We start from the raw sequence: 19798 nt of genomic DNA, 5'->3' as shown, positions 1-19798 counted from the left end.
TGTTGGTGTTTAAGCACAACAATGAGCACCTTGAAGACGGTTCTTAGTGACACTGTGCTCCACCCCCATGATCAATCCCACAGCCACGTGTGATCCTGAAGACCAGTCTTACCAACATGCTGGAAACGTTCCCTTTGGTTTCAGGCCAGTGGGCCCCATCTACAAACAAAATGTACAGCACTCACCCCACCCCCTTTTTGTTTCCATTTAGTTTTGTGTTTCCCAACCCACAAAACACAGCCACCCCTAAATTTTCTCTGGGCCCTCCCCTTCATGCCCAGGACCACATTTCCCGTGTCTGTGGGGCAGGACCACGGTGGTGCCTGGTGAGCTCTTTGTTCCCATGGTCTAGCACGCAAACAGGAATGCTGCAGCTTAGTCTTCTTTCTTCAGCAGATAGCTTCCGCCTCACCTCGATGTACCTATGAGCTCCCTTCAGTACCCTGGAGGGTTGTGGATTGCAGGAAAACCGAGTTAACCGATTCACCCCTTGCAGGACTTGGGGACTGAAGCACCTGTAAAGTGGTTTCCTGTATCTGAACCTCCTGACTGGAGGACTCCATCTGTTCAATACTCCACATAGTCACCAAACAGTTATGTTAGCCGTAGCCTCAGATGCTGCCACTGCCTCTGTCCATCTTGCTTTTCTGCCAAATGCAAACAGCCGCAACCCCCTTTTCAGCCCCTTAAAGGGACCCACACAATTGATTTGTCACTGTTCAAGTGGTGCCCACTCCCAGGGGTCAGAAGCATAACCAGATGTGGATTTACAGTTCACAGAATGGTTTGAGTTGGAAGGGACCTTTACAGATCATCTAATGTAACCCCTGGGGTTGCAAGGGGCTTCCACCATTCACACAGCCCTCAGTCCTGGGGTACGTGAATTTCACACTAACTGTGAAAACAGACATTTTAAATCCCAGTCCAGTCACCCTTCAGTGCACCCCCAAGCCTCCTCATAACCCTCTGTGCTTCAGTACTCTATGGATACTGGAACAGGAAGAGGGGGTGTCTCTGGCTGGAAGAACCTCATACTCTCCATTTACAACCCCTGATTCTGTTTTACTTCTAGACTGGCACTTCGCTGAATTGGGAGCTCCTGCAGTCACTTCACTTCTAGGTAGCAAAGCAATACAGTTTCCCTCTGTACTGATCTACCTTGAACTCATACAGGAAATTAATTCCTAAAATGTTTCCTGCCCAACCTTTCCCCCTCTTTATCCCCCATCCATAACTGTGCTTCTACTTTGCCTTTCCCACTACCAATACCCAAACAGATTTAGGCAGGACCCTGATAATCTAATAACATTGTTTCTGATCCCATAGCAATTAAGAAAGTTATTTCCCTACCCTTCAACAGACATCATACCCCAATGTAGCCCCTGCCCCCCGCACACCAGGTCAGTGTGGTGGAAGCTAATCCCACTGACACCAGGGGATGCAGCTCTTAATCTTTCAGGTCCCCCAAGGCTGGGTATAGCTTTCTGTTTGGGACAGGGGGAGGAGCCGATGCATTCATCTGCTTCAGTTTTTCCCAAATCTCCTCTTGCTTCACTCCCTTTTCCTGAAAGATTTTCTTCACTTTGGCAAGTAAAACTCTTGTGGGCTGGCTATCTAGCTCTCCTTCATTCATCCCCTGGCTTATTAAATATCTCCAAATTGTCCCTCTAGGAATGTACTTCCTCCCCTTCGCCCCCGTCCTGTCCTTCTTTGCCATCCCTTGCCCCTCGGCTTCCATCAGGGTCCCCATGTTCTCCAAGGCAGCCATGCACTCACAGAGGGGGCGGCCGATTAACGTAGCCCCCAGGCTGATGAAAATCCCTTTGTGCAGCTCGGGGGCACGGCAGGCCAGCACCGCCACATCCCCCTGCTCCACGTTCACCCCAAACACATCAAAGTCAGGGGGCACTGGTTTCTCCCTCTGCTTTAGCACCCGCAGTAAGACATTCCCACACACGTAGGCTGACGCCTCCTGGACATCCTTCCAGGGTGCCCCGTCCATGTTATCTCTGAGGGGCTCATACTCTCCCAGGTTCCTGACCACCAGCCGCAAGATTTCTCCCCCCGACACCTCCTCAGCAGGCAGGTCTCTGACGATGGCCCCCACCTTGGGCCACGGCAGCCCGATGGCGGTCACCACCCGCTTCGCCACCTCCTGTGTGAAGACAGAGCAGCGCTCCAGGGCCCACATTCGGTTCACCCACACGGGCCACCCCTCCTTCTGTTTCCTCCAAACCTTCTCTTTCCCGGACATATCCCCCTCTCCCTGGCCTCCCTCTCCCTCCGCCGGCTTTACTTTCCTAGCCCCCGCAGCACCCACTCCTTGCACCGACAACTCTTCCTGCGCCTCCGCACTCCAGCCGTCCCCATCCCGCGCCTTTGGGTCCCAGTCTGCCTTACTGAGAGCCGCCACCTTCCTCTGGTCCCAGCCGTTCCCCAGGGTCAGCAGGGTGCCCAAGCAGTGCACCCTCCTCCTCAGGCGGGCGTTCTCTGCCGCCTCATCCCGCAGCTCGTCCCGCAGCTGCCGCAGCTGCTCGGCCTGCTCGCTCAGCATCGAGCTGTCTCCCCGCAGCGCCAGCACTTCGTTCCGAGACACCTGCAGGCTGCCCTGCAGGTTCCGGATGCGCTGCTCCTTCTCCTCCACCGCCTCCTGCAAGGCCCGCGCCAGGTCGAACAGCAGCCACTGCAGGGCCGAGCACTTCTTCTCGCCCTTGGGGTGGTACATCGACACGTAGTTCAGCCACTGCCTCTCCGCACTTTTCAGGGTCGGGTCCTGCTCGATGACTTTATAATCCCACGGGTCCCCGCCGTGCTCCAGCATGGCCTGCACCAGCACACCCCTCTCCTCGCGGCTCGGGGAGCTCTCCAGATCCTCCTTCTCCTTTGACTTCCCTCCCCTCGTCAGCCAGGACATCTTAACGCCAGCCAGCCCAGCGCCGAGCCGGGACGCGTGCAGCGCAGGGCCGCTCCCTCCTCACACCCGAGGCGCACCAGAGGCGAAGGCTCCGTGCCCTGAATAACGGGTGCCAAAGCACCAGCAAAGCAGCAGTAAGCACTCACCCTCCGCGCCCGGGTGTGGGCTGCAGACAGCAGCCCCTCAGCGATGCCGTTACCGCCGTCAGTCCCGCTACTGGTGCACCGCTGCCAGCCGCCCGGCTGCCGCCCAGACCCTGGGACCCGCTGCGCCCGCCCCTGTCCCCGCCCTCCCCACAGGCAGGCGGATGGCGGTGGCGCTGCTCGGCGGCCGCCGCTTCCCTGCTCTGCTGCTGCGGCCGGCGGCGGTCCGGTGCCGGCGCGGCCCCGCGGGTGCCGCCATGCAGCAGGGTGCCGCTCCCGAGGCCGGGGCGGGCTGGCTGGGGGCCCTGCGCTTCGACAACCTTGCGCTGCGCTCGCTGCCGGTGGACGCCTCGGAGGCCGGCGGGCCGCGGGCCGTGCCCGGCGCCTGCTTCTGCCGTGTGCGGCCCAGCCCGCTGCAGAACCCGCGGCTGGTGGCCATGTCGCTGCCGGCGCTGGCGCTGCTGGGGCTGGAGGAGCCCGCGAGCGACCGTGAGGAGGCGGAGGCCGAGGCGGCGTTGTACTTCAGCGGGAACCGGCTGCTGGCGGGCTCGGAGCCCGCGGCGCACTGCTACTGCGGGCACCAGTTCGGCAGCTTCGCGGGGCAGCTGGGCGACGGCGCAGCCATGTATCTGGGCGAGGTGCTGGGCCCGCGGGGCGAGCGCTGGGAGATCCAGCTCAAGGGCGCCGGCCTCACACCCTTCTCCCGGTAAGGCCCCGCGGCCCGGCCCGGCTCAGCGGGGAGGGGCGGTGCCGGAGGATCCCGGCGGAGCTGGGTTTTGGGGGAGCGGCACCCCGCGAGGTGAACCTGCCGTGAGGGGAGGCCGAGCCGGGGACCGGGCCTGTCTGCGCCGGCAGGTGCCGCTGCAAGTGGTTCCGTAGTGAGGAACGGGGCAGAGGTCGGCTCTTATGCCCTCGCGTTTCCCATTATCTTGGCTGCAGCAAATGTAATGCTTGAATGCCAAAGCAGAAGGTGGCAAAATTTCCTCTGGAAAATAAGACTGTAACAGCTTCTCCCTCAGATGGTACATTACTTCTGTCCCGGGTTATCCTCCTCTGAGTCTTTCCCCTTTGAGGAGGATGCAGACCGTGGTGCAAGTCGAGCCAGCAGTGTGTAATAGCTGCCCAAGTGCTTGCTGCTGTGTTATCTATGCCCCACAAGAATGGTATTTAAATTCATAGAATAGTTTGGGTTGGAAGGGACCTTAAAGATCATACAGTTCCAACTCCTTTTCCATGGGCAGGGACACCTTCCACTAGAGCAGGTTGCTTCAAGGCCTGTCTTGTGGCTGCTGGTCCTTCTGCCAGCAGTGCCTTTTCTCCATCCTTCCTTTCTTCTGTCCTTCCTGTGGGAGGGAGTGGTGGAAAAGCCCCAGAAATGTCATGCCGTCCAAATCCCTGCAGGGCATGTGTGTCTGCTTTAGTCAGTTTACACTGATTTTAATCTTTCAGGTCATTTTTTTTCTGCTTGCATTTCCTATATTTTATGTTCCGGCTGTGCACAGGCTCAGTAACACCTCAGTTTCATACACGTGGTGCTCTGAAGGTCTTCTCCAGTGAAGGTTAAGGAAAGTTAAGGAAATCACACTGAAAACCTCAGCTATGGTGGTAGCATTGTAGGTCTGCCCTGGCCAGCTCTCCTGCTTGCCTGCGGCTCCTGAAGTGCTGGGAGTGTGGGCTCAGAACCACTGGCACTTCTTCTGTTTACTTGTTCTCTATTGAATAAACTAGTTTGCTGTTTGCTGTCTGTCTGGGTGCTTTTTAAGTGCAACTGAAACACATACCCCTGTTTAACACCCCATTTCTAGATTACTTATCAGGAGAGATCCAACTAATAGTACTTTTTAAGTGCCATAACAGTAGCTAGTCACTTTTTATATAACAAAATAGCTCTACTTGCCCAGTTATTTTTTTAAAGGCTCTGTTGCATCAATAGAAACAACAGAGTTAATGATTAGAAGGGATATGTGTAACTGAAGGGTTTATTTTCTTCTGTTACTTGTGGTCTTCATTGCAGGCATTTGTGTCTGTTTAAACTGAACTTTAACAGAAGTTGGAAGGTCCAGCTTTTATTCTCAAATCTGCCACTACTTTGTCGTATGGCCATGGATACTGTGTGTCACTTCTAGGCCTTTGTTTCCCCACTGCTAAGGGGCAGACAGGAGTTCCTGCCTTTATAGCCTGAAAACTGTCCATGTCCTCTTGTTGCAGACAAGCTGATGGCCGGAAGGTCCTGCGGTCGAGCATACGGGAGTTTCTGTGCAGCGAGGCAATGTTTCACCTCGGAATACCAACAACGAGGGCTGGAACGTGTGTGACATCGGACTCAAAAGTTGTCCGTGACATATTTTATGATGGGAATCCAAAAAATGAAAGGTGTACGGTTGTTCTGCGGATAGCTTCTACGTTTATAAGGTAGAAGCCTTTTTTGTTGAGGTTTTTTATTCCTTTAAAGCCGAGCACATCAGTCTTTTAAAACACCATTTTAAATATTTACAAAACACTTGCCTGTTTCTTGCAACCCTCCTAACGGGGGCTTGGAACTTATTTGGTGGGAAATAGGAAACTACTACTTGTCCAGGGGATGGGATGAGCTCGCTTCATAGCACAGAGACAGATGAACACTAAAGATGCTAGCCTGGTAGGAAGAAGAACTGAGTTCTGCAGACATCAGAGGAGGTTTTTCACATTTATGCCTGCACAGAATACATGGAAGGTTTTGATGCTGGTAATTGGGTGATGCTGGTAGTTGGGTTTAGCTTTACCCTTAATTCAAAGCTATTCTAATACTGTACTGTCACAGCTTGGGTGTTCTTTCCCTGCCTGAGAAGTGTTCAAGGTTCCTGCTCTGACACACAACTTTAGGAGTTTCAGGAAGTTGCATTGCTTCTTATAAGGTAATAGAACCTTAGAATCAGAGGAAGGTGAGACATAAGGATCCATGTATGTGTAAGTGTGTGTATGTGTGTATTTATATATATGTGGAAAAACCTCTCTTACATGCTTGATGTACAGTCTGGTATTTTAGTAAGTCCTATTCCTGTATCTTTACTCAGGGAAAGAATTTTTCTGTAGTATTGGTTGTAAGAAACTTTAACAAGCTGGTTTTCGGTACTGTCTGCGTCCTGATCTGTTAGTTTAGCTGTATGTATGTGATTCCTTGTGTTGAGTCATTGAGCCTCAGTAGGTTCAGTGCAGGAATCTTTTCTTTTTTTGGGTCTTTTCTCTAGGTCATTTGGAGGATTGACATTAAGCTGGAGATGATGTGGTGTTAGGGTTACAACAGTAGATGGTTTTATTGCATGTAATATGACGTTAATAGTACCAGATAATACTTAAACGTCGTTTTATTATTTTAAAACCAGATTTGGTTCATTTGAAATTTTCAAACCTCCTGACGAATACACAGGACGCAAAGGCCCCAGTGTTAACCGCAATGATATTCGAATACAGATGCTTGATTACGTGATCAGCACTTTCTATCCAGAAATCCAGGAGGCTTATTCAGACAACAGTATTCAGAGGAATGCTGCTTTCTTCAAAGAGGTAAGAAAGATCAGAGCCTCTTCCTGAATCCATAGCTGTCATCTTTATGAACTTCATCTGCAAGCACAGATGACTGGAGTTGGTTAATACCTTGTATCCTCTGATTGCCTTTGAAGAAAACACTCTTAATAGGACTGTGTATTGATGAAAGCAATGTTGATATTGATCACACCTGTGTAAGTGGTTTTAACCTTTTAGCAGTAAATCATGATTTCTGTGCTCTGGGAGAGCTTCCCCAAGGTTTGTCTTCATTTGCTGGGAGTGTCCTAGACTGCAAGGGGGAATTCTGGCCCTGGCTGTCAGATGCCAAGTGGATGGTACCAAGACATCACTTGCAAGGCATCATTTTATAAAATAGTGAGAACATTGAGTCCCTTTCTGTCTCTCATATTTCAAATTACGAACAGGAATGTTGACTGCAAATCACTAACTCCAGGTTTTAGTATTGAAATGTTTGAAATGCATGTTCAGAACAGCCCAGTAAGAGGTCAAAAGGCAGACATTCTCTGGATTTTGTAGGATTTAGTCTGGGGGTGTGGGTGTGGTGTTTGTTTTGTGGTTTGGCTAGGTTTGGGGGTGTTTTGGTTTGCTTTTCTTGGGGTTTTCTTGTTTTGATTTTTGTTGTTGTTGGGGGTGTGTTGTTGTGTTTGGCTTATTTTCCTTTAACACAGCCTGAGCCTACTTGCAATAGTTCTTCAGAAGCAAATGCTTTACTGCCGCCCATCCTGGCATCCTTTCTTATTGCCCCCGTTTCCATGTCTTTGTTTATTTGTTGTGCTCCTGCCTGTGCCTGTTGTGCTTGGTGCCTGTACTGGCATTGCATCCTCACACTTTTTCTCAAGTGGAGACTTTCCATACTTTTCTCCATCTGGAGAAGCAACCCAGTTCCTTACCTAATTTGAGAAGAACATCTATCTTTTTAGTAGTGGTGATGTGCTGTCAGCTCAGCTGTAATGCATTTTATGTTTCTTTATGCACTGTGGAAGAAATGGAGAAAAAATATATGAGTGTTTGCTTTCTCGACAGTGCTGTCAAATGCAAACACCATTATCTGTGCTTCTCAGATATGTCGTAGGAGGTGTGTTTTAATTTAAATGATTCTGCCCTTGAGATAGTGCTGTTACTTATCTATACACAGTACTTGTTTTCTAGTATGGCTAGTAGTAGGAAAACATGATCAAAAAGAATAAAGGTTAAAGTGAGTGCAAAGCTGTCTTTTTAACCAATATATCCATCTGTGTGTAGCACTCAAGCTTTGATTGCCTTTAGGTATTATAATTAGTAGGATTTCTCTTTTGCTCTGGCAGAGTGTAATGGATTCATACAAAGACATCAGCAGTCGGGAATTGCCTTACTGCTGGAATTCTTGCATCCCAGTGCTGATCGCCAGGACTTCTTTTGGTTTTAAGTTTTATCACCTCTCTGGCACAGAGCCCTTGTGCAGGGTGTGTCCCCATTACTGGTCATGGTGTGCCAGTAATCAGTTATGGACACATGCAGCTGACTGCCCTGTTCAGCAAAAATGGGTAAAGTACCTAACATGAGAATGCTGTAAAAAGTGGAAGCATGAGATCTCAAGGTGAACCAAAAATTTCTGTTCCAGGCGTCATTTGTGGGTTTTACTCCTTGTCACATTATCCCTGGACAAGATTTTTCCATTGATTCTTCCTTACCTGACTGCACACTCTTAAAAAAACGGAAAATTCTGGGTTTGAATACAGAGGCATAGAACTGATGTTTCATCTGTTAACTAGATCATTTCTAAACCTTAATAAAATACACTGCAGTCTGGAGAGCTTTAAACATCTGTACATTGATAAGTATTTGGGAAGGTGAGTGATTTTAGCTGTATAAATAGTCTAATTTGAAAGTTTTAGCTAATGGCAGCATAAAATTTGTATTTACAGCAGTTCAGTAAAGGATTTAGAAATAGCTAGGTTTATCTGAAAGCCAGGTTAGCTTCCTGAATTTTAGATTCCATAGGGCATACCTAGTTGTAGTTGACAGTTGGGCTGATATAACTCAATAACTAGAAGTGCTTTAAAATGTTAATACTATTTCTTTGAAGAATGGGGCACTGTGACTGCAGTCAAGGATTCCACAGCAGTAAGTCTCAGTCAGGCAATGGAAGAACTCTGATGAAGCATGCATTCAGTGAAGAAAGGCATTTAAATTGAATTGTTGTTCTTTGAATGTGTTTTCTTAACCTTGTAGCTTTTTTCCACTCTCAGCAAATTGAGGGAAGTACTTATCAGTGCTAAAACTTGTTAGCAGGGAATCTTTTCTTTTGTGCAAACCACTTGCCTTCCTGTAAATCACTCCTCCATACCAGGTAAACCAAAAGGCTGACTTTATGCTGGGCTTTGTTGCATAAAGTTAATATTATTTCTTAGACTTTGCTTATGTTTCCTTCTACCTGTAGTTAAAGAGTCTTTAACATTTGTGATGAACAAACCAATATATTTGTATAATGACTACAGTAAGTCTGTTGTCAAACAATTTACTGTATTTCAGTGTTCTGTCTCTCATGCATTTTAAAGCTGTCAGTTAACTTGCAGTCAAGTAGGGGGGGAAGAAGAGGAGGCAAACAGAAAAGGGGGGCTGAGAAACAGGAGAGAAGCAGGCTGTTCTTAAGATATTTATGTGTGGCATACTGCCAGAATCTGCTGAAGCTGAAGCTGTAGGAACATCAGTTCAGACTAGGAAATGCTGGGAAATACAGGAATGTAATGGAAATATATTGTGTTGATAAATGGGAAAAAAATTACTTTCTTTTAGGTAACAAAACGGACAGCGAGGCTAGTAGCTGAATGGCAATGTGTTGGGTTTTGCCATGGTGTGCTGAATACAGATAACATGAGCATAGTTGGACTAACCATTGACTATGGCCCTTTTGGATTTATGGACAGGTCAGTGTGGCATAATTATTTGAAATGTGTGTTACGTATTTGCTTTGTAGAGCTATCTTGATGTTCATGATTGCTTTAATATGTTTAAAGCAGATTTATGAACCTTCTTTATGGCAAGATAGATTAAGTTAGTTCTAGTTGCCTTGTAATTCTTCTTTACAACTACTTTTCAACCGTATTCACATCTCAGAGTGTTAGACTGTTCTTGTAGTCTGTGGGGTTTCTCAGTGTTTGAGAGGGCAGGAAATTATCTAATGAGGTAACTGGGAGAAAAGAAGCAAGGAGTATTCTCTTTCAAAATCTTTTAGATTCCTAGGGGAGACTAAAGTAATAAAAATAAGACTTCTCACTCTACTGGTGTCCAGATAACTAGAAGAATGCTAACTATTTCTTCGTTTGTAGATATGACCCTGAGCACATTTGCAATGGTTCTGATAACACAGGGCGCTATGCTTACAACAAGCAGCCAGAGATTTGCAAGTGGAACCTGGGGAAGCTTGCTGAAGCTCTAGTTCCAGAGCTGCCCCTGGAAATAAGTGAACTCATCCTGGAAGAGGAATATGATGCAGAATTTGAGAAGCATTATTTACAGAAGATGAGGAAGAAGCTAGGCCTGATCCAGCTGGAATTAGAAGAAGATAGTAAACTGGTATCAGAACTCCTCGAAACTATGCATCTCACAGGTTGGTGAAGAGCACAGAAGGTTATTGTTTAGTTGCCCATCAGTATCTGTAATCAAACCAAAATGTAGCTTATACTACGTTTATAGTGTGTATATATATATATATATATAAATATGTGTGTGTATATATATGTGTATATATACATATATATATATATATATAAGAGGCAAATAACCTCTTCAGAGTGGTGACCTGAGTGGTACCTCTGTGAGGGGAGTTGGGAAGGAGGTGTGGGACCCATTTTCCTTCTGATTGATTAGTTGTATTATTCATAGAATTCATCTTTTCAGGTGGAGATTTCACAAACATTTTCTACTTGCTGAGTTCATTCTCAGTGGTAGACTCTGATCCTTCAAAACTGGAAGACTTCTTAAAAGAGGTTACAAGTCAGTGTGCTTCTGTGGATGAACTGAAAGTTGCTCTCAGACCACAGATGGATCCAAGGTAATACTCTTACTTAAATGCTTTGGCCTGTGCTTTTAGTTTCATTATAAGCATAATGAACCCTGCATGCTGTGTAATATTTGTCTGATTTTAGATTTTACTATTTCACTGTTAACTGGATGCATCATGATCTACAGCAGTGCAAATTCTTGTGTTTTGTGACTGGTGGATGCAGAAGTTGGCTTTAGCGCTAACGTTGTCTGAGCTTTTGCTTGGTCCTTTTTTATTTTTCTCATCTGTCTCTGCTGACTAAGGCCATGAGAGTGCCAGATAGTGAAGTGATGCAGACATGTTTTATGGAAGAAATGGATTTGAACAACAATGGTACCATGTTCTGCCAATGTACTGACAGCAAATCACTTTCAGCCACTAATATTCTGAGCTGAGTGTAACCTAAATGCACACTTCAGTCTGAAAACTGTGTGGTCCCATCCACGTCCCATTTGATGGGCCATATTCTGCAGTCCAGCTACTTTGAGTGTGGAAAGAGTCAGTTTTGTTCAACTGCTGCTTATAGCAGTGACTGTAGGAGTTTTTCACTTTCTGGAGCAGTGGAAACCAGGGAATGAGTGTGACCCATTCATTTGTCATATTTTTCCTAGCATTTTCTCAGATGGGAAAAAATATCATGTGAGGGTATTTTGGGCATGTTTTTTCCCCTCTCTCTGTTTAATGTGTGCTCCATGAAGTAATGAATCTACAGAAATAGCTGAAGAATTTGGTGTGTTGTTAATAATTTGCATAAAGCAGGGAGCTGAGAACATGGATGGGGTGAAACTTGTATGAACAAATTTGGGGTTATGCCAAGGTGGTTGGCTGTAGCCATTTATCATTTTGGAGGTATTACAGGCTATTTAAGTTTTATGGTGATACACTAAAATGAAAGATAATTGAATAAGTGATATCCAACACCTTAATTTATTTAAATTTCAGTTTTCAGCCACTTTGGTATTGTAAGCAGATACCATGCAATATGAAAGTAGCTCCTGTGACAGAGACAAGACAGTATTTCATTAAACACTGCATTCAGGCTTGGAGGAACATGAAAAGTAGCTATAAATCATCATTATATGGATGTAAAGCTTTGGAGGGGAATAGCACTGTGTTAAAGTGGATACAGAACTATTTTCATCACAGCACTTGGATATTGTAGAGCTGGGTGTATCAGATGTGTGAATCAGATTTGGATACTATTATATAAACTCAGAAATCAAAGCACCTATCTTATCTTTACTTACTAAAAGCAGGGAAGTATAATCTGATATAATGAGTTGTCTGTTTTGAGGCCAGGGAATAGCATTCTCCTCCTTTGTTTATAAATGCATTATAGAAGGAAATAAAAACACTGTGTATTTTGATATGCTCCAACTTATACTCTTTGGGTTTTTTTATTCATTTTACTTTATCCTGTGGTGCAGTTACGAATCCAGGGAAAATGGAAGTTAGCATAGCACAGTATTGAAAGCTGCTGTACAGCACCAGCTAACACAGTCAGACTGGAAAAGAATCAACCCTAGTGAAACTCACAGCAAAATAGCCTGGATATGTTAGGAATTTATTACCACAGAGCACTTCTCATTCTGGAATTTAGACTGGCTAACTAAAAAGAAATTAGATAAACAAACTGTTATCTCATATGACTTACATGAGGGACCTTCCCCCAGGTCATTTGGGTTTTTATTGGTACTAGTAAAATTGTAGGCATTGGATCCTTATTCTGCATGCTGATACAGTGTTCATGTCAGGAAAAGAAATTGAAAACACACAGAACCTCTGTATTATCTTGATACCTAAGTAAGTTCAAATTCCTTATTCCAAAGTTCTTTCAAAGTTCCAAGGGTATTCTGGTGAGAATTGCACATCTAAAACCCATTGGGAATTCTGGAAATGTGCACTTTCAGTACAACAGGAGTGCAAATACGCACACTGAAGAAGGGGGGAGAAACAGTGAAATTAGCATAATTTATCATTTTAAAATTATTCTGTTAATGAAGTGCTGTTGTTTAAGATCCCCAGTGAAATCATTATTGTGAATGTTTTCATATCTACTTTATGGTTACAAAAGATGGTTCTTGATGGCCAGCCCAAGGTTAGTATGTAATGTATTTGTTTCTTTTGTTCCCAGACAACTGTCAATGATGCTGATGCTGGCTCAGTCTAATCCTCAGCTGTTTGCACTAATTGGAACAAAAGCCAATATAAACAAAGAGCTAGAACGCATTGAACAGTTCTCCAAACTGCAGCAGTTAACAGAAGATGATTTACTCAGCAGAAATAAAAGACACTGGAAAGAATGGCTGCAGAAATACAGGTTAGGCTTCTCACCGTTCAGAGCAGTGTATTTCATTTCCTCATTTTGTTTGAGAATGACATGCCTGTCTCACAGAAGACACCCTGGCTCAAAGTATATGGTCTGGGAGAGATGTGGGGCCATGCAGCTCTGGATATTAACTACATCTGTGTTTCTGGGAATGTTTGTATTGTGTATACTAGTTTTTGGGGAGGATTTGGGGTATAGGAATCACCTAGTGTCATATCTAGTATTAAAGTGCTTCAAGAACATTTACGTTGAATTCTATCAGAGAGTAGTTCCAGTTGTGAGGTGTTAAATGCTCACTAACTACAACTGACTGACCTGTCCACTCTTTATCCTTTTAAATTCTTTTCTGACAGAAAAAAAAGTAGATCTATTTATTAATACAGAAATCAAGTAGAAGTATTCTTAATCTAGGAGTAACTCTAAAAGAAATCATTAGGAGGAAAAGAAAGGCCAGACTATTGTAATAAGCCTAACTTAAAAGCCTAAAAACTTAGTGTCAGCATGGGGGGGGGGAGGTGGGGGGTGGTGTTTGGTTTTGGTTGGCTTGTTTGGGGGTTTGTTTGTTTATTTTGGTTTGGGTTTTTTCTGGTTTTGGATTTTGGTTGGTTTGTGGGTTTTTTTAACAAAGAGCCCCTTGTTAGTAGAGCATTAGTTGGTTAGGTCAGGGCTCCAATCCTCACCTGGCTGCCTGTGATCATGTTTTCCAGTGGGGCTGAGAGTTTTAGCAGGTGTTCCAGCTAAAAGGTAGCTCAAACTACCTCAGCTGCATTGCATCTGCTTGGACAGAATGTCAAAAGCTTTAACCAATAAACAAGCACAGAAATCCTTAAAGACGAGATCTAAAAGTGATGGTCTTTGTGGAGCAGTGCAGAACAGATTGTGCACCAGCATCTCAGTCTGACTTGTCAGTGAATATGCAAGGTGTGCTGCTTCCTGAAGCCTAGTCAGGACCTGCTGATGGTCTGTAATGCTGCTTTTAAATGAAGGGGTTTTATCTGTTGTCATGCTGCATTTTATGAACTGAGGGGATTATTGGTGATGTAATGTTTATTAAAACCTGCAAACTAAGGATCTCAAGGCAAGGAAATGTTTCAACTTTTGTGTGATTCTTAATCCCAACCATTGTTTTCAATGCTTGATTTCAGAGACCGTTTGCAAAAAGAAATAGAAAGTGTCAGTGATGCTGATGCTTGGAACACTCATCGTGTGAAAGTTATGAATTCCAACAATCCAAAATATATCCTGAGAAATTATATTGCCCAGAATGCCATAGAAGCAGCTGAAAATGGGGATTTCTCAGAGGTATGCTCTTATTCCTTAATATCTCTCTGGGCTTGCATGGACTGGTACTGTTGATAATTGACATTATGCTGGTGAAATTCCTTTTGGCATCTTGGGCAGTAAAGGGATTGGGAATTTGTGGTGCAAAAGGCCTGTAGTGTTTTTGAGGAAGCTGTAATTTTAATTACTGCAAAATGAAGAAAGGGATTGAAAATCTGAATCTGAACTTCACAACCTTTTGGGGACTGATCCCAGGTTCCTGTGTGATGTACTCTAGGTTACCCTGCTCTTGCAGGGGGGTTGGACTAGATGATCTTTTGAGGTCCCTTCCAACCCTTGGGATTCTGTGATAAGACACTTGCCCTGCTTTTGCTGTCCAGAATGGTGCTTCCTTGGGAAACAGCTGGGATTAATGTACACTCATTCCTTGCTGTGCTGTTGTCTTTTAAAACTTCTGGTTTTCACCTGTGGAGTTCAGCTGGGGGATTGTTACATGCAGAATATGGGGAAATGAATTAATTGTGAGAAATGATGCAAGGACTTGTATTTGATACTTGCATGTCAAGTTACTTGAGCTTGAGGTCTGTACAGATGCAAACTCATCTACAGCGACAATTTTACAGTTTTCAGCTTATGTGATATGCATATTGTTAATCTGTTTAACATTTGGTTTGTCTGGGGTTTGTGTATTAAATACAATGCACTTGATCATTATTTGGTGTGAGGTTCTTTTCTACATCATTTTGCCTTTACTTTCTGAATTCTCATAACCATGCAATGTTTTCTTTTCAGGTAAGAAATGTATTGAAACTATTGGAGAATCCATTCCAAGAAGCAGAAGATTTCAGGGAGGTAAAGGAGGATGCAGAAGAGGAGGGAGCAACTGCTGCAGCAGCTGCTTGTGCCCAAGAGAACAGAAGCAGATTACCCTATAGCAGTAAACCTCCACTGTGGGCTTCAGAGCTCTGTGTTACATGATCTTCATAACTGCCTTGTTTTGTTTTTTGCTGTAAACTGAAGACTCTGACCCTCCTTCAGCAGTGAAGAATGCAGCAAGGCAAACATCAGAGTGCTATTAAGTTACTGAAACAACCCTGCATTTGGATGCATCTGTGGCAATCTCCACCTGTGCTTATTTGAAGCAATCATGGATCATTGGAACAAACCGATGACAATCAACAGTCTCCATATATCAATAATTTAGATGTTTTGAGACTGAAAGTCTTTCCTTTATTCATACCACAAGTATTCATACACTGCAAGTAGAAAGCAATATTTTGTGTTGAGGCAAGCGGAGTTTCAGACATCCAAATGGAGTTGTTATGTGAAGACAAAAAGAGCAAGTCAGGAATCTGATCTGTTTTTGTCTGATGTCTTAACTAATAGTACTTCTAACATTTATTTACTGCTTTCCCTATGCAGGGATTATTAGTTCTCTTTAATGGAGGAATAGATTCAGTGTTGCTTGTTTGAAGCTATGTTTCATTTCATTAAGAAGTTAATTTCTTGTGAACCTTCAGATTGCTATTTAATCATTATCTGTTTTCAGAGAATTTGTGCAGGCTGGGGCTTGCGGGAGCAATGGGATTTTATTTTTCTTTAATACATGAAGAGCAGAATGAAGGGAGACCATATGCATTTGCACTGGAAAGGCCTGGTGGTAAGGCTTATTCAGGTTCAATATGTTCACATACAACATGTGTAAATATTTACTAAAACCATGGGTGCACTTTGTAAGCCAGTTGACTTGGGTAAGGCCAAGTTAGCCAAATCAGTGTGAACCTTAAACTGCCTCAGTACTCAAATCCAGGTTCATTTGCTAATCGTGTGCTCTTAACAAGTCTTCTTGTACAAGAAGTGTGCAGATGGGATGCCTCTTTATTCACACTGGTCAGTGGGACTCTTGCATTCCCACTCTGGTCTTTTAGTTTGCTTCTGCAGACTTTGAGAAGCTTGGCACTGAAAGTTGTCATTGAAGACATGTTACTTGAGCCTGTGTTAAAGATCATAGAGGATATGGGAGGAGATGGGAGCTGACTTGCTTGCAAATTACTTGTTGAGAGTGTTTCAGTTGAGGTTTCAGCAGAAGGTTGGTTGCCACATCATTATTGCCACATCAGCCAAAACCAGTTGTTCCATAGTTAGTTACTACTTGGCTTTCTGAACTGCTTTGTAAAGGACTCTATTACTGGTTTAGGTACCTGAAATCTTGAGAAGGTTTGAATTGCTGAGGTTTGTTGCTTGAGAGAGGACGCCTGCAACACCAGAGCGGAGCAGGGTGAGATCAGCGTCCAGGAGCCTCACCACAGAGCGACAAGAGCCACTGAGGAGGGAGCCCCAAGTCCTCGACAGGACTTGCCCAGGAGCCGTCAGCTCAGCTCACATGAGGAGGTGACTCACTGGGGGCAGAGACAGGAGGAGCGGCACCAACTGTGAGTGGTTAAAAGCCTACCCAGGGAGCATGGCGACCAGGAGTGGGCAGAGTGGGCAGGTGAGCGGGCTGGCAATCGGGCTAACCGCCTCATCAAGAGGACTCGCCTGGAGCTCAGGAGGGGAAGGAGTGCTTGTTTGTGTGGAGAGACATAGACGGATCGATCAACCAGATAGGTCATGGTTACAACACGATCAAAAGCGGTAGTGAGTAATAATGTGGGTATCCAGACTGAGCCTTCCTGCAGACATGTGGCTGTGCAGGTCTCTGGCTTCAGCGATTGCCTGAGCTCAGCACTTGTATTGGAGGGAGCCAGTGACACTGCTTGTGTTCGCTGTGAGCAAATAAATGATCTGCTCAGGCAGGTGGTTGAACTGAGGAAAGAGGTAGAAAGGTTGAGAGCCATCAGGGAATGCGAAAGTGAAATAGATTGGTGGAGCCACAGCCTAAGGCAGGGGCAGAGGGAAGTGGTTGAACAAGTGATGGATCCCCTTCCCTCCTACCATCAGACAGAAGGAGAGAACTTAAGGGACAAGGATATATGGAGGGAGGTCTCTCCTCAGAGAGGTAAGCGAAAACCCTCACAATCCCTTCCTCCCTCCCAATTGCCCTTGAATAACAGGTATGAGGTCTTGGGACTACAGGGCCAGGTAAATGGAGATGGAGAGGTACATCTATCTAGTGAGTCACCTAGGGCTTGTCACTCACCCCCATGCCTTAGAAATTCCCCAACCAAGAAGAAAAGAAGAGTAATTGTGGTGGGTGACTCCCTTCTGAGAGGAACAGAAGGGCCCATTTGTTGACCGGATCCATCCCACAGGGAAGTCTGCTGCTTACCTGGGGCTCGGATTAGAGATGTTAAAAAGAAACTCTCTGATCTGGTGAAGCCCTCTGACTACTATCCACTGCTGGTTTTTCAGGTTGGCAGTGATGAAATTATTACAAGGAGGGCAAGGGCAATGAAGAGAGACTTCAGGGCCCTGGGACGGCTGGTTAAAGGGTCTGGAGTGCAAGTGGTGTTTGCCTCCATACCTGTTACAAGCAAGGGTGAAGAGATAAATAGGAAGATTCTGCAGATTAATGTATGGCTACGTGACTGGTGCCATAGGCAGGGTTTTGTATTTTTCAATCATGAGCTGCTGTATGAGACACCTGGTTTGCTGGTGGCAGGTGGGATACACCAGTCCCAGAGGGGGAAAAGGGTTTTGGGGCAGGGGTTAGCAGGGCTTATTGACAGGGCTTTAAACTAGATATGAAGGGGGGAGGGGATTTAACTGGGCCTGTTAGGGACAAGCCCAAGAGAAACATGCTAGAGCTTGAAGGATGGAGGACTAGGGAGGACTATCAATCTACTGTTTCATTTGTGGGAAAGGATAGTTGTTTAGACCCTGTCCTGCAGGTGAAAAAGGGTACTAGGACAAGAGTTAGCAGAGCTAACTCACAGAGCTTCAGGTTAGATTCAAAGTGCGAGGGGGTTGTAGCTGGGTTTGAACTAGTGAGGCATTGTTCTACTATTAATGAAGACCAGAAGGCCTCCTGCCTCCCAAGGGTGCCATCAATGTGCTCTGCTCGCTCCCTGAAATGCCTGTACACCAATGCACGCAGCATGGGGAACAATCAGGGGGAGTTAGAAGTCTGTGTGCGGTCTAAAGGTTGTGATCTAGTGGCAGTTACAGAGACATGGTGGGACAGCTCACATGACTGGAATGTGCTCATGGATGGCTATGTCCTTTTTAGGAAAGATAGGTCAGAAAAGTGAGGTGGTGGAGTTGCTCTTTATGTGAGAGACCGACTAGAATGCATTGAGTTTTGTCCTGGGTCAGATAAGGACCAAGTGGAATGTCTGTGGGTACGAATTAAGGGACAGGCTGGTACAGGTGATACAGCTGTGGGGGTCTATTATAGACCTCCTGATCAGGACGAAGGAGTTGATGAGGCTTTCTATAGGCAACAGAAAGCAGCCTCACGACTACATGCCTTGGTCCTCATGGGGGATTTTAACTACCCTGATATTTGCTGGAAAACTCACACAGCCAATCATTCGCAGTCTAGGAGGTTCCTCCAGTGCATTGATGATAACTTCTTAATGCAAATGGTGGACAAACCAGCTAGGAGAGGAGCGCTGCTAGATTTAGTACTCACCAACAAGGAGGGTCTGGTTGAAGTGGTGATGGTCAATGGCAGCCTTGGCTGCAGTGACCATGATATGGTGGAGTTTAGGATCCTGTGTGGGAGGAATAGAATACCTAGCAAGGCCACAATTCTGGATTTCCAAAGGGCCAACTTTGGCCTCTTCAATCAAATGCTAAGGGAAGTCTCATGGGAAAGGGTACTAGGCGGTAAAGGGGCTCAAGATAGTTGGTCAGCATTCAAGGACCACTTCTTCCAAGCTCAGGATCAGAGCATCCCAATGAGTAGGAAATGCAGCAGCCCAGATGGGTTTACCTCTGCGTTGCCAGTTGCTCTGCTTCCATTGCTGCAACCACCCCCACAGGGCATTTGCCACCATCCATGAGTCAGTATAGAGATAAAGTACTGGCCGCCTTTCTCTCTCAGCAATGTCCAGGGCCAGCTGGATGGCTTTCACCTTGGCAAACTGACTCGATTCACCCTCTCCTTCAGCAGTTTCAGCAACTTGTCACTGAGGACTCCATACAGCTGCCTTCCGTCTCTGATGCTTTCCCACAATACGGCAGGAACCATCACTGAACAAGGCATACTGCTTTTCACTTTCTGACAATTTATTATATGGTGGTGCCTCTTTGGCACGCATCACCTCCTCCTCTGGTGACATTCCAAAATCTTTGCCCTCTGGCCAGTCCATGATGACTTCCAGAATGCCTGGACGACTGGGATTTCCTATCCGAGCTCGTTGTGTAATTAGTGCAGCCCATTTACTCCAAGTAGCATCAGTTGCATGATGTGTAGAGGAGACCCTGCCTTTGAACATCCAGCCCAGCACTGGCAAGTGGGGTGCCAAAAGGAGCTGTGCTTCAGTGCCAATCACCTCCGAAGCAGCTTGAACCCCTTCATAAGCTGCCAATATCTCTTTCTCCGTTGGGGTATATCTGGCCTCTGAGCCTTTGTATCCTTGACTCCAAAAACCAAGGGGTCAACCTCGAGTCTCCCC

General features: G+C 45.6%; 1 protein-coding gene across 1 annotated transcript; it reads left to right on the top strand.

Moving 5' to 3' along the window:
* Window positions 1–3467: 3467 nt before the first annotated feature.
* Window positions 3468–15215, top strand: SELENOO (selenoprotein O). The gene is made up of 9 exons (XM_034063064.1): window positions 3468–3763; window positions 5266–5469; window positions 6420–6600; window positions 9379–9509; window positions 9912–10192; window positions 10483–10636; window positions 12762–12947; window positions 14102–14258; window positions 15030–15215. The coding sequence occupies exons 1-9, from the start codon at window positions 3495–3497 to the stop codon at window positions 15213–15215; spliced, it is 1749 nt and encodes a 582-aa protein (XP_033918955.1). The 5' UTR covers window positions 3468–3494.
* The last annotated feature ends 4583 nt before the right edge of the window (window positions 15216–19798 follow it).

This window comes from Melopsittacus undulatus, chromosome 5 (assembly GCF_012275295.1).
Source record: "Melopsittacus undulatus isolate bMelUnd1 chromosome 5, bMelUnd1.mat.Z, whole genome shotgun sequence".
NCBI classification, from domain to species: domain Eukaryota; kingdom Metazoa; phylum Chordata; class Aves; order Psittaciformes; family Psittaculidae; genus Melopsittacus; species Melopsittacus undulatus.
The sequence above is the reverse complement of the archived record's forward strand: the minus strand, read 5'-3'. Positions and strand labels throughout refer to the sequence as shown.